The 14,759-nt window shown below is 40.7% G+C and overlaps 1 protein-coding gene across 6 annotated transcripts in view; it reads left to right on the top strand.

Annotated features, from left to right (window-relative positions):
- TRAPPC12 (trafficking protein particle complex 12) overlaps nucleotides 1–6,545 on the top strand; it is a 51,468-nt gene extending 44,923 nt beyond the window's left edge. For 4 of the 6 annotated variants that reach the window (XM_032104515.1, XM_032104518.1, XM_032104517.1 and 1 more), the window contains exons 10-12: nucleotides 2,514–2,614; nucleotides 3,398–3,485; nucleotides 4,874–5,214. In XM_032104515.1, coding sequence (XP_031960406.1) covers nucleotides 2,514–2,614; nucleotides 3,398–3,485; nucleotides 4,874–5,116 — 432 coding nt within the window. In that variant the 3' untranslated portion in view covers nucleotides 5,117–5,214. Of the gene's footprint in view, nucleotides 1–2,513; nucleotides 2,615–3,397; nucleotides 3,486–4,873 lie in introns of all 6 variants that reach the window. The other 2 variants (XR_004239337.1, XM_032104514.1) reach the window with 2 other exon arrangements.
- The last annotated feature ends 8,214 nt before the right edge of the window (nucleotides 6,546–14,759 follow it).

The following is a 14,759-nucleotide window of genomic DNA, read 5'->3' as shown; positions in this document are numbered from 1 at the left end:
TAAGAGTTTGGCATGTTTGCTGAGAAGATACAAGATGCTGCTAAGAAATCAGAACTATTCATGATCACAAATAATGTCTGATTATTATCAAAGCATATTAGATTTGGATGCATCAAGCTCCCAGGAGAGCAGACTGGTAGCTTGCTTTAGAAATTGATTGTTCTCATGGTTAAGGGATTCCTTCTAATTTCCAGGCTAAAAATACTCAAGGACAGATTCATTTACACTTTGCCAGCATTATCCTCTAGTTAAATGCCATTATTTTCATGGTGATTTACATCTTTAGTGGTATTTATAGAGAGAAATTGTATCCTTTGTCTTTATAACTGAATGTATGGTATTTTAGAATGAGTAATACTCGGGTTTTTTGAGTCCAGTTACATAACATCTGGGAGAAATGCATCTGTTTCATTAGAAAAGTATTGGGTATTCCAGAAATGCTTGGTAGATGGACAGTTGCATCTTTGACTGCAGTGTTCAATTGGATCATCTCCTAAATGTAAAGAAGAATAATTTCTTTATATTGCCAAGGGCTAAGTCTTGTGGTTAGAGGTGAAGCAGTATCTGTTATATTAGTGGTGTGAGTAGGGCTTTGGATACTGCCACTGTGATACTCCCATAAGCAAATTGGGAAGAAATCTAAATGAAGCCTTCAGATGGATGTTTGCTGTCTCTGAAAAGTGCAATTGGAAAGTCATTTGCTGATGACTAGAAGGACTTGCTAGATGATCTTGTCTACAAGGATCTCTTTAGGGTTTGTAGTGTTCGTATTTTTGGTTAGGTAGTACTTGTATGATGAAATATGAAGAATGCTTGTAAAATGTACAGATGATGCCAAGCTGGGAATGGTACAGACACTATGAAGAGCAGGATCAGAATGCAAAATAATCTTGACAAGTTAAGAAACTGAAATGTTAAATTGGCTGTGATTCAAACAGCAAAGGCAAAATGCTACCAAAGACTGGGAGTAATATACAAATACAAAATGGGAAGAAACAACAAGCCTATTCCCTGTAGAAAGGAAATAGGCTGAGGGTAAGAAAACTACACCGGAGTAAACAAATTGGACTTCCAGATATTTGCTATAAAAGCAAAATTCGTATTCACACGTGAAATATAAAGTGATTCCTTCTTCTCACTGCTGGTGAGAGATCAGTTGGATTGTTGAGACCTCTTACGTGGGCACTCAGGGAGGATGTGAAGTAACAGGGGAGAGTTCAGAGAATCCAGAATGCATTTACTTATGAGAAAGGGGTAAACACTGATTTGCCTGCAAATTGATTCTCATTGTAGAAGGGGAAGAAAAAAATTTTCAAGTATGCAAAAGACCGTAAAAAAAGAGGGGTTGCACATTCTCCCCTACCACTATGGACAGGACAAAAAACTGAGGTAAAAAGTGCAGTAAGATAGAATGTATTTTCTGATACTAGGGCAATTTAAGAATTCTGGATTAAGTTTCCTAGTAAGACTCAGATGTGTAATATCCACCATCTGAGAGCTTTAAGGAGACTTCAACACATTTGTGACAAACATTTTTCATAATTTTGTCCTGTTCTTAAACAAACAGGTGGTCTCTTGAGGGCCCCTTGAATCTCCCCACCTGAGGACTGCCTGGTTTCCATGGCTTTATGTTTCTGAACTGGTTTCATTTTATTCCTTTTGATAGATTCTGATTCTGATTGATTTATTTTACCAAGTAGTAAGTTTTCATCTTCTTCCATCTCTCCAGCCTGAAAAATACACTGCTAACTTATTTTCAAAATAAGTGGCGTTCTTCAAGTATTTTTTTTTTTCATCTCAAAGAGCAATGTATGTAACATTCCTTTAGGTGAAATACCCCTTCCTTTTTAGAAATCCCCTTTGCCATTCCATCTCCATCAAATCTGTACTTCTTTATGCCAGTTTTAAAATCTCTCATTCCTTCATCCTGCTCGAGCCACTCATTGGTGTTTTTTTAATCTGCAAATGGACCATCTTCCCAATATCCTCAGTGGCCCATTGCACTGTAGTTGTTTTCTGACATGTGGTGTGATGCACTGAAGTCATCCTGTGGCCCCTGACTATGACCCAGAGGCTGTGGGTTAACCTGGTGTGGGTCCTGTGCTACCTACAAGGCCACTGGTGTCTGTCTTCCCTTCCTATGGAGTAACACCCCATCCCTTTGGAAGTAACTCTGACCTTTTCTCATTTTCACCTACTTTTTTGAACTGTGCAGTTAGTTACAACAAAAGAGCCAAATGAGGATATGGGGCCTCCCTGCCCTACAGTCTGTGAGTGCTCTTGAGCCCCCAGCTGAGAAGCTGCCTTAGGCAAACTGCACATGCTTCTGTGGTGCTTTTCATGACCTTAACGTGGCTCTTCAAATACATTGTTTTGCAACAGGTGTTACCCAGTCACCTTCGTGTAAAAAGATTGCTAATGGATATGTTATATATGATTTTGTGTCGTTACAAGATAAAATCAGGATGTATCTCTTCTTATTGTCGTAACTTACTTACGATTTTTCTGTCTAGATTGGAGACATAAAAACTGCAGAAAAATATTTTCAAGATGTTGAGAAAGTGACTCACAAATTGGATGGACTACAGAGCCAAATTATGGTTTTAATGAACAGGTAGATCATTTAATAGCTAAAGAAAACTTTTTAAAATGTAGTTTTACAAAGTATGCAATGTGATCCTTAAACTACCCTTGAGACAATCCTGTTCTCTTTCTCTCTTTTATTTGACTTCATCTGTCATAAGTGAGACTGAATGGCATACAGACTCAGGAGATCTCTGTAACTTGGTACAGTCATATTATTCTGCATTGAAACTGCAATCCTTCCGTTGATTTTACAAAGCTTTTTCTCATTCTTTCAGGCACTGCATATTTTCACTGCTTTTTTTCAATACACGTTTGCATAAATAACTCTTAGGAGAGGAGAAGTTATTTTGGGCAGTCATCCTATAATCAGATCTGCCAGGAAAGTACCACCCAGTACCTTCAAAGGATGCTTGCATACACTGTAGTAAATGGAACTGTGTGATGGGGGACTCACTTTGCAATGGTTAGCACATTGGCTTAATATATTTAGAAGATACTATTCAAAAGTGCTCTGAAAATTATATGGCTAATTTTATGAAGAGAAATAATTCTGGGAAGAGAGTATTTGCATTTAAATTAATAAAAACACAATGAAGACTGTTGCTTCCATAGGCAGAAAATGTAATAGCTGAGTGATCCAAATTGTCATTCCATTTGTCTGTAAATCAGCGTCTCCTTCACACTGTGAAGAACAAATGTCAGAAACTCTTACATCTGTAACAGGAAAAATAAAAAATGGTGTCCGTTCATTTTTAAATGTATTACCTTGGGTTTTTGAGGAGAACTCATTTATATGTCACTTACTTTCTAGAGCATTTCTCCACCTTGGTCAGAATAATTTTGCAGAAGCTCATCGATTTTTCACAGAAATTTTAAGGATCGACTCATCAAATGCTGTGGTAAATTTTCAAATTGCTACATATATAATGAACACCTAAATTATTCTTGTAATATGTCATGCATGGATTTAATTAGTACCCAGAGTATGCTCAGAGCTTTACAGAAAAATGGGATGTGGCATGTGTGCCAAAAGGTTTTCAGTATACATAAGGATAAGATGGAAAATGGGATGGGAAATTAAGAACCAGTCTGTATGAAGGGCATGAATACTTACGCATGCATGTAGAAATTCTGAGACACTCTTCTTTTACAGGATCTTTGCAAAAGCACTTTTTTTTGCACTCACTGTTTTTAGCATAGACTTGCATGTCAGAAAAAGAAACGGCAGCTGCCAACATGTATAAAATTAACTTGATTTCACACAACACTGAAGGGATATTGTAGTTTTAAACGTGACATTTTTAACACATTGTGTATCAGAGCCTTGGGTTCCTGTCACAAACTGAGATCAAAGAGTTCTTTATTTACCTTCGGGTTTTCTAGACCTGGTTTTCAGTGCATGGTCATGTAAGAGTGGTCCCGAGAAGTCAGACAGCTTACCCCTAGTAATCTGATCCAAGGCCATTTACAGACTGAAGGCACTGAGTTTAAGGAACACATGAATGGCATCATTTTGCAGGCTGTAAAATAGTGTGTATTATAATCACATGAGATCAGTCAGTTTTCCTGAATGGACAGAAAAATGTTTTTTTCTAAAAGGCCATGTTCTTCCTTGATCTGCAACTTTCAGAGTATATGAAAGTTTCTGCTGCTAAACATGTTATATCACTTTGTACTGTTGGAATCTTGAAGTAACTCATAAAACCTGATTTGTGTGGTAAGGAAACTGGAACCTGACTTGATAATTTATGATGTATTTAGACTGCCCTATGTGCTGGATTTACGTGAAGTCATTTGTAAATGCTTTTGGAATCAGAAGATATCATCCTGTTGCTTATGTGGACATGTAAGCCAGAGAGAGAGAAAAACACTTCTGAAAACATAGTGAAGTAACGAAAAAAAAAATCTATGAAAATGATTGCATGTAGAGACTCATGTGGTTTCTGAAATTTGTTTCACTTGGCTTTCATAGTTGACTAATGTCCTATACTATTTATATTTCATTTTAGACTCTGTCTTTTAGAGTTTCAGCTCTTAGAAGTCAGCAGGTCTTAATGGCAGAGGGTAAATCTTGAGAATTTTAAGAAGAAAAGGATAGCACTGTATAATTGATAATGTATTTTAGTTTTGCACACACATGCAGAATAGTAATTCTTAGCATACAGTAAATATGTTGTAATTGCAGATGATAGACTTCTTTTCCTTCTCTCTCATCACTTGTAAATACATACATATATATATATGTATTTATAAGCACACTGTTTATTTACAATATGTTTTTCACTAGGCTAACAACAATGCTGCTGTTTGTCTTCTTTACCTGGGAAAACTGAAGGATTCCCTCCGGCAGTTGGAAGGAATGGTTCAGCAGGACCCTCAACACTACCTACACGAGAGTGTCCTCTTCAACCTGACTACTATGTATGAACTGGAGTCATCTCGCAGTATGCAGAAGAAGCAGGCACTTCTAGAGGCTGTAGCTATCAAAGAGGGTGATAGCTTTAATACTCAGTGTCTCAAGTTAGGATAGATGATTTCCAACTAATTTTTCCCAGCAAGGCTGATTTTTTAAATTGTATATACTCTTGCTAATGTGTAAATGTGAAATAAAATTTATTCAATTATGAATATTCAGTGGTATTATTACAGAACCTGTCACCTCTAACAGGCCTGTCATTGCAAAGACTTTGTGCTGACCTAGAGCCAGCTTCATCCCTACAGGTCTGTTACTGTCCAGTTACTCTTCATTACAGTGCACTATGTTATATATATATGTATATATATATATAATCAACTACTCAGATTCTTTTATGAGAAAAACTGAATTTAACCTTATATTGTCTTGGTAATTTTTCAGTAGCTATGAGCAAGCCACATGAGCTTATTTCATCAGCTAAGAGTTATTGACAGAGTATCAGTATGTGTATTATGGAGAGGAGGTTCTGAATGCACCTCTCTTCATTTGCTTCTACTATGTGTGTCTCATTTTGTCCCTGTCAGACTCCTGAGTATTACACCTTTGTGTGTCCATGGCTGTCAGAGGAGGCTGCTTGCTAAACCACCATTCAGAATCACAGCATGGCCAAGATTGGGAGGAACTGCTGGAGGCCATTGGTCCAAGTCCCAGTAGCACAGGGACGTGTCCAAGAGCATGTGAGGGAGTCATACAGTCCTGCACAGTATCAGTTTCCCACAGTATGAGGGACTATACTAAATGGTCTCCCTGTACTTCCTTGATTTTGTGTTACTGTTAAATCTTTCAGATTAAAAGCTGCTGCACTCTGGCATTCTGCTGGGTAGAGAAAGGAGCACTGGGAGTTGGAGTGGAAGCACAAGGGATTTCAGCTCAGTTCCTCTTCTTTCCCATTATCAAGTGAAAACACTGTGCATGAAGTATTTCCCAAGGAAAATGGTATCTAAGGGTTAGGCCACATGAAGTGGAACCAAATGGGGTTCAGGACACAAGGCAATTATCAGTGATGCAGCAGTATCAGCATACACTGATTTTCGCATCCCTCAGAACACAGATTTTTGGAATCACAGTACCACTGTGATATCAGTGTATTTCACATCTCTGCCCACATTTTTCCCTTCATCTGTATTGTAAAGATTCAATGCAGATACTCCCACTCGTATAGGAACATAATACATACATCTGTTCATAGGGCAGTTTTACTGGTTTGAGATTTAATGTTTAGCAATTGTTTCTTGTCATAAATCACTGCCATGGGACAATTTTGTGTGTTACATTTTTTTAATACCATATCCATCAATTAATTCTCACTCCCTTTAAATAGCCCCACCTGTATTTTTAGGTAACCAGTAACTCATTTTTATGCTTGTCCATCTGGAGATACTGTACAGGGGCCAAACAGCTGTCCTCAAAAATCAGGTTGTTTCAAAATTTCTGCAGTCTAGACATGAAAAGAGGTAAGGATGCTTCAAAGTTGCTAGTCACCTGAAAAGGCATAAGCCTACAGAAACAGAATTTGCTCCATTTTTACAGTATATTTCTGTTTGACAGGCCATACTTGTACACTGAAACAACAGTTATGTACCAATCAACTGAAAAAATATTAAAGCAGTTGGTATTTCTGTTTCTGACATGGCCTGTAGGTTGCACAGCTGGATCTGAATTAAACTGGTGCAGCACCTGAGTAGACTTGTCCTAAGGTACCACTACTAAACTCAAAAATTAAATACTCCATACCACCTGCTTCAGCTGGGCTTAAACACCATTTACATAACTCTAGTGAGTATTAAAATAGTAAATTAAAAGTAGTTACATTAGCATTCTTTATGAGGTTTTACATTTGTTTTAAATGCTGCTAGGATTTTAGACAAGGTTTAATGTTGGAACCCCTGGCTTTAGAGAATTTCAGTCTTTCAGTGCTGACAGGTAATGATCTTCAAAAGCACACTGCATTTGACCTGAGGCCTTGGGAAGGGCTTCCCAAATTATGGGGTAACACTGAGATTGTTGCTGTGTAATTAAAGTTATGTCACTGGGTGGAATATGTAGAGATGTAGAAAATTTAGGTTTATGGGATATAGTGATACATATATGTGTGTAACAAGATGGAGGATTTTGGGTGTGGGTTTGTTCTTCTTTTCCCCTTCTTTTTCACAAATCTGTGTGGTTTACTTTTGGGTCAAAAAATGCGCAGTGCAGATCATAAATGAATAGTTACTGGGTTATAAGTAAAAATAAATTGATTGGCATTCCCTAATTGGATAGATTGGACTTTAAATGGCCTTGGAAGGTAGAACTCAGGGCCGTTTTCCACCTTGTTAACTAAGAAGCACATTCCATGCAGCTGTGCCATAGATAAGAAAATAATAAACATCGATTAGAAGAAAAGCCTGGCGCCTCCTGTGTTTGAATGCAAACTCCGAGTAAAAGAACTCGCGAATCAGAGGCAAAAGAAACGAGAATTAACAGTTTAACAGTAATTGGAGAGATTCTCAGTTTACGCTGATAGCTGAAGTTACTGTAGTTTTCAGTTTGTTACACCTGTTAATCTGATCAGGTATGTTACTCCCTGTACTCATTTTGATATTCTAGTAGTATATTTTCTCCAGTATAGGTCCCTTTTCTTAGTCATGGGGTTTCTTTGGAGATGAAAAGAACTCTGGTATGTGATGACCATTGTTCTCAAAGACATTGAAAGCACTGAACAACTTACCAGGACATGTAGTGATAGGACAAGGGGAAACAGTTTTAAATTAAAAGTGAATAGGTTTTGATTGGACATAAGGAAAATATACTACTTCTTGGTGCAGCACTGGAATAGTTCACCCAGAGAGACTCCCCATCCTTGGATGTGTTCAAGACAAAGGCTGGATGGGTTTTGAGCAACCTGTTCTAGTGGGAGGTGTCCCTGCCCTTGGGAGGGGATTGGACTAGATGATCTTCAAATGTCCTTTCCAACCTAAGTTATCTGTAATTCCCATTAAAATTTTTTAGAGTAATATGTAAAATAATACAAGAGAGATTCACACACATTTAGCTGAAGTGTCAGGAAGCTTCATTTGTCTGTTCCAATGCTAAGTGAAAGTAGCATGATCCATCATCATCCAACATGCTGAAGCCACTTGCCTCTTTACAACTGGAGTAAACTTCCTTTTTGATTCAGTAGTGCCTGATACTGCTCATGTCAGTGACAGTCTGTATTCTGACTGGCAGAGAATAAAAATTTATTATCCTAGTCAGAGTCAAATAACCATTAAAAAAGAAACACTCTGAAAACATAATCTGTGGAGATACTCACAGCTTTTACCGGCTAGGCTCATAGTTCAATGCCTTAGAAAGCCTTGGGCAGCCTAGAGAGGTAGCACAGGCAATCCAGCATTTCAGTAGCTCTAAAAGCAGCAAAATGGTAGCTGCAAATCTAATACCACCAGTAGAAGCAAAGAGGGAGCAATATAGCTTTTGGTTGCCAATTCCTACAATTAGAAGCTTTCAAATAGAGACAGAGACAAGATGTTCGCAGACAGGGTGCAAGCCAAAGAGGGCGGGCCCCCTCTCGGGCCCTTTCTTTTATTAGGAGAAGGGGAAAGGGGAGGACTGGAGGCGGACCCGGGGTGACCGGCCAATCAGACACTGCTAAAGAGTTTGAGTTACATTTGGTTTTGCCCGCGCTTGGAACAAAGGAGTTCAGAGCCCATGGCAGAGGCAAGTGTCTCGGGGAGGGGGAAGGGAAGCTCGGAACAGGCAGCAACAATAATCCCCTGTTCTCCAAATTTCTGTACATTCTAATTCATGTGTATTGCTACATAGGTCTCACTTCAGCATGTTTGCTGTGTTCTTATCCGTAGAAGCTTTTACTCAGATAAAAATGCCATTAGAGGAGACTTGGACTGGGTGACCTCTAAGCTCAGTGAGCCATTAAACAAGTGACATCCTGGTAGACTTGCAGAATAATTAAAATTTAAATGCAAAGGCATATTATCACTGCTGGATGTATGCAAATTGTTAACTGTTTATGAAATCAAGGAAAGACTGTCAATGTCACTTTATGGTTTGGATTTAACATATATACAAGTTGAGTGTTTGACTTCCCTATATTCTGCCTGTTACACATCTGAATGCTCTATATGATGTTAAAACATTAAAGCTAAGGACAAACTCTGTCCTCAAAACATTAATTATACCAGGCAATCCTGTTAAATTCAATGAATTCAGCTGAATTTAATGAGGGTTCCTGGTGTAAAGGAGGGCAGAGCTCAGTTCTAAAACACAGCTTGCATATATCATCTGGCTAAGTGAGAAAAGCTGTGGAAAGCAGAGCCTGAAGGAGCTGATTGTTGTATTCAAATCTTGAGGCTTAATGTACCTTAACAGAAGTTTTGCATTTAAATTTCCACTTTTATTAAAAGAGGAGAAAAGAAGCTGTACTTCAGACATTCAGATAATTACATTATGCACAGAGACTCTGGTCCTCAAAAGAACTTGAGCACCTATCTGCCATTTCTAATACCTAACTGCAGTTCCGGTGATAATGGCATCCCCTCACCAGCTGTCATTGATGTTTTCCTGGTGCCTCAGTTTTCAGACTGGACACATTAAGTGTTCCCCAAAGGTATGTGCAGACACGCCTGGAACTCCACAATGGACTTCAGCCAGTGTACTGGAAAGGATGGTTATTTCTTCACCTACCCCATCCTTCATGTCAGCAGGAGCACTCTGCACAAGCTGGATGAGCCCACTGACGTGGTGGAAGAACTCACCCAGGCAGCAAACACCATCTTCAGATACATCTTCATCTGGAGGCTTTCAACACAGGCATGTGCTGGGAATTACTGCACTGCCTGGGTAGGCTGCTGGGTTTTCTGTGTACTAGGCCTAATAAGAGGTAGCCCCTCTGTGAAGCCTTTGCTGCAGGTGTTTTGCAAATCCAGTCGGAGAGGGGGATAAGCAGGGTGTGATCTGTGTGCCCAGCTAAGTTACGTCTCTCTCATTTGTATGTCAGCTGATGTGCTTAATCAACCACATGCGCTGGAGCCGTCTAAAAGAGAAGTGCAGGATCTGTGGTACTGCATCACCGGCTGCAGTGAGAAACACGCGTTCCCTTGCTGCTTCAACTTGCAACCGAGCAACATGGGAAAACAGGACTGAAGCATCAAATACAGATGTAAATGTATTTCAGACAGGCAGAACCCAGCAGGCAGGGTCAACTTCTCTGAGGTTGCTTAGGTAGCAACCATATTGCTGCTGTCCTGAGCAGAGGCTGGCGAAACTAAAGATGTTAGAACAAGGTGAATTCATCCAGTAGCTCACACCTATAATAAGAGCTCAAAGGAAGATGCCATCCACCTCTTCGACCCTGCTTTCTACCCACTTAATAGAACATTGAGGAAGAAATTATCTTACCAGTGAGGTACCTTACGATGTAGGAACCTGCACAGAGTTTCTGGCATTTGAACAGCAGTTCTGTAGTGCTGAATGCAAACCAGCTCCAGCACTAACTTTCAGGAAATGGTAGCAGAAAGCTGCTTTCCCACTTAGTTCTCCCAGCCAGTTTGGGAATTAGAAATTCAAAGATTCTCATCTTCAAGAGGTGTGAGAGATGGTCACAACCCTGGTCTTAGGGAGGAAGAGAAAGTTGTGGATGGGGAAAGATGCTGCCTTTCCAAGGTGTTCTGGATCAACACCTAAATCTGGGCAGTCATCTGCAGATGTATATTATGTATGAGAGTCATTAAAATTATCCACCTGAAAGGCAGCCATAATGGCTTACAATTTTCCCCCAAAGAGGTGAAAAAATTGGATGTTACTTTTTGAGGCAAGGAAGGAAGGGGGGAGAAGGTTCCTCTTCGGCTTTGAAAAACTGTCAAAACAGTTAGTACTAAACTGAAAAAACTGAAGTAAAGAGATGCAGAACTAGAGCTGTTTATTAGAACAATTCCCCCCCAACAACAACAATCCCCCCCAAAAAAACCCCATTCTTTGCAATGCAAGATGTGAGCAAGTACTTCAAATTCTGGGACACACTCCAGTGGCAGGCAGCAGGCTCGTGCATAACCCGGCCACCACTTTGTTTGTGCCCCACCACTTTGTTTTGTTGCAGCATCACCAAGGACAGCTCACCTCTTTCCCATGAATAGCGGGTCAGCTTTAAGTTGCCTGAATCATTTGGGAAAAAAATAAGCCTGAGGGTGGACCCAAATCAAATTCTCCCAGCTCAAATGCCTGTGATCACAGGGGAAACCAGAGTCCAGAGCTCAGCTTGGCTGCTCTGGGCTGTGTCCATGACCAAAGGCAGTCCCAGAGCATACACAGCCCAATTTTCTACCAGCCAATATTGACAGTCACAACAGTTTTTAATTGGTAGCCTGAGAAGCAGCACAGAGAATGAAACAAAATTTATACAGGTATCCCAGAGAGAACTGCAGCAGGGGAGGCCAGAATTGAAAGAGATACACAGTCCTTTAACTGTTGAATCTTTCCCCAAGCATTTTTGTTTGTAGAATTTTGCTTCTTTACCTTATCTGGCTATTTATACAGTTAATAAATAATGAGAGCTAGTGACTCAGTTGCACAAGACCAGGTTTCTCAAATTGCAGGTATAGCAGAGTATTACCTTTTTGCCACCACACAAAGTGTTCTGAGAATCAAGCTGTAAAATCACAATGAGTGCAGCAAATCAGATCAAATCTGGATCTTTGAGCCAGGAATATTTAAATTGTAACACTAATTCATCCCCTAATAAGTTGATATGTTTATTTGACTTCAGGAAATAGAAGACAACAGGCAGTGACCCTATTCTCAGACTTCTTCCCCTGTTTTGGGGGGAGCGGAGGGAATTGAGAATTTCTATCATTTTCCCAGGAAAGACTCACAAACAGATGATGTAATTTTCAAGCATAGCACAGGTCAGATCTACTGCTTGGCCAAATATCCAAATCCTCAATTTAGCCACAAAGAAATAGTCTTCAAAACAGTGCTCAGCTTTCATCTCAGTCTTTATGTGTGCTGGTGTTTGCCAGCTGATATTAAATGACTGCCTTTGTCAGGAAACTGTCCCTTCTCACAAATTCCTAGTTCAAGCTAAATCCTGGAACCAGAAACCTGGCAGGAGAGTGCCTGTTCTGCCAGTAGGACCCGATGCTTTGAGTACATGAAGATTTGTACTTGTCAAGTTCAGCAGCCAGGCCAGGCAGCTACCAGCTCCCATAGCAGCAGGTAGCAGCACAGCCCCCACTCTCAGGCAGCCCAGAACGAGACACCCACCACCAACAGCATTTCCCTTCACCTATTTTTAGGCCCCCCCAGTGGATGTTACTAGTTAATGACCAACTGGCTGTGAAGTGTCTTTTCGTTAAAAAATCCAGCCAAAGTAACTTGCCCCAGGACATATAACAAGGGAGTGCAGCCACCAGTTTGCCCACCTAAATTATTAAAAATCAGACTGTCCATCCACAGTTTGCATTGAGCCCCCTTCAGAAGAGCTCTCTCAAGATGTTCATGAGAAAATGGGGTATATGCCACTTTGGGAAGGTTTGGATTAAAGCAGAAAATAATACATAGGTACCAAAAAAAGCTATATTTAAACATCTCAATTCGGTACCATTTCTCCTATTTTTTTTTTAAACTCTTATCCTGGAGGAGCTGAAATATTTCCTGTGCCTGAGTTAATGCTGCCAATACGATGTTGCTGGAACTACTTACATGAATTTTCATACTACATCAATATACCAAGATTTTCCACTATCTGTGGTAAAACAGAACCATGTTTTTGGACCAAAAATCGATTTCACTTTGCACTTGGAAGAGTGGGGGGGAGAGGGGGGTGGGGGAGAAAAAAGAAAAAAAACTACAAAAATCACCATGAAAATAACATGCATTTTTCATCGGAAGGAATGGCATGTTCTCCTTCCCATCTCTCTCCACTTTCTGGAATGTTTTCTATTAATATTAACATTTTTTTTCTGCCCAGCTGTTTCCTCCCACTGCTATCTCCCACATAACCTCTTTGCAGGTGTGGAATCTTTATACCAGTCCCAAATTGCTTTTTTCCTGGCTGACAAAAACCGCTTTCAGAGTGCAATGCTTTCACCCTTTCAAAGACACCTACAGCACTAAAGGGCATGGACTCCGACGTGTTGACAGTCAGACCCCCGCAGCCCCTGCCACCTCTCAGCAGCAGAATGCATCGTGCTATGAAAATGATGAACGATCTGCAGTGGGGTGATCGTGTGTTATTTTGACAGCCAGGAGATGGGAGCTGTATCGGGTGTATATATTCCTCCAGAGAGGCAACAAAACAAGGTGGTTCAGTCCTGCTTCCCAGGTCACATCCTACATCAGCGAGCTGCTGAAAGCAATTGCTGTGGGCAGCTGCTTTACTGTCCATCCCTCATCACCACTCCAAACTGTAAATCTCTCCTGAGGAGAATGCATTACCTGCTCTGTCTTCCTGGGCGCTCCCCCAGCCTGTTAGGGGATGGCTGTTCTGCAAGTGGGGGTTCCTGAGGGCGCACGCTGCTGCCTCCACCTCTCCTTTTGCAGAGAGAGATCAAAACAGAAAGGCCCAAAGGAGGAATGAAAAGTCTCACCTTGGCTTCTGTTAAAAAAAAAAAAAAGGAACCAAAAGCTTAGAAGGGGGATGAATTAGATTGGATACCAGCACCAGGAGAAAGCAGTCATTTTACTCTACATTCTGAAACCCAATTTTCTGTGGCATATAAATCAAAGGAATAAAATCTGCTGCAGGCAATAACTGTCATTTATTCCTGTAGTTGTACCTTGAAAAATCCCCAAAGTTTGTTCTGGGAGCAGGAAGCCCCAGTGTGCTGTACAAGAGGACATTCAAGTGCTCCCTCTAGACAAGTGGCACACAAATCCCTGAGCTGGTAAGGCACATGTCACAGCACAGCCTCCCCCATGTGAGTCTGACTGAAGCTAAACTTCCTATTTGCTCATAACACTGATTTTTCAGACAGGCTTTTGGACCACAGCACAAAAGCCAGTCCTGGCTGCATGGAGATCTGGGTGGGTTTGCATTTGGCAAGCATGGGTTGTGCCTGCACCCCCTCCCATAAACTGAGCCCACACTGGCAGACTGAAGGGTCAGCTGTCTCCCCACATCTCATCTAGCTTGCAACCCAAACCCCAGGAAACATGACTTTTCACCCCTTTCCCCCTTCCAACTTTTAAGTTTAGTACAATTTCATTTCAAAATTGCAACTTCACTTTTCAGAAACACTTAGAGAAATAAAACACCTAGAAATGGTTAACAGTAATGCTGCTACAAAGTGAGAAAAACAGTTTCCTACTAAAGAAGGGCTGTGTACACACTCATAGGGAAAAACAGTGGGAAGTTCAATTATCCATCATCTGCCACATTAGGAAGAGCCAGGTAGGGCCATTTCAACCTCTTTCTAGAGCTGTTTATTTAGGAGACTGTGAGGCAGGAGCTTGTATCTGGCTGAAATCAGCACACAGGCTGCAGTCAGCTCATCATCCACTGAGAGCTGGAGCAAGCAGTACATCTGCCCAGCTGACATAATTCATCATCGAGAAGAGCAAATTCATCCCAAAACGCTCCAGTGCCCTTTGCTGGGGAGCTCCACGTCCTGTATAAGCACAAGGCATTTGCTGAAAACCAGCCTGGTGTGCCTAAGCCTACTCTTCTCCCTCTCACAGCTCAAGAAACTGAGGCACACACAGT

Source organism: Corvus moneduloides, chromosome 3 (assembly GCF_009650955.1).
Source record: "Corvus moneduloides isolate bCorMon1 chromosome 3, bCorMon1.pri, whole genome shotgun sequence".
Lineage (NCBI taxonomy): Eukaryota > Metazoa > Chordata > Aves > Passeriformes > Corvidae > Corvus > Corvus moneduloides.
This window is presented reverse-complemented; position numbering and strand designations above follow the sequence as displayed.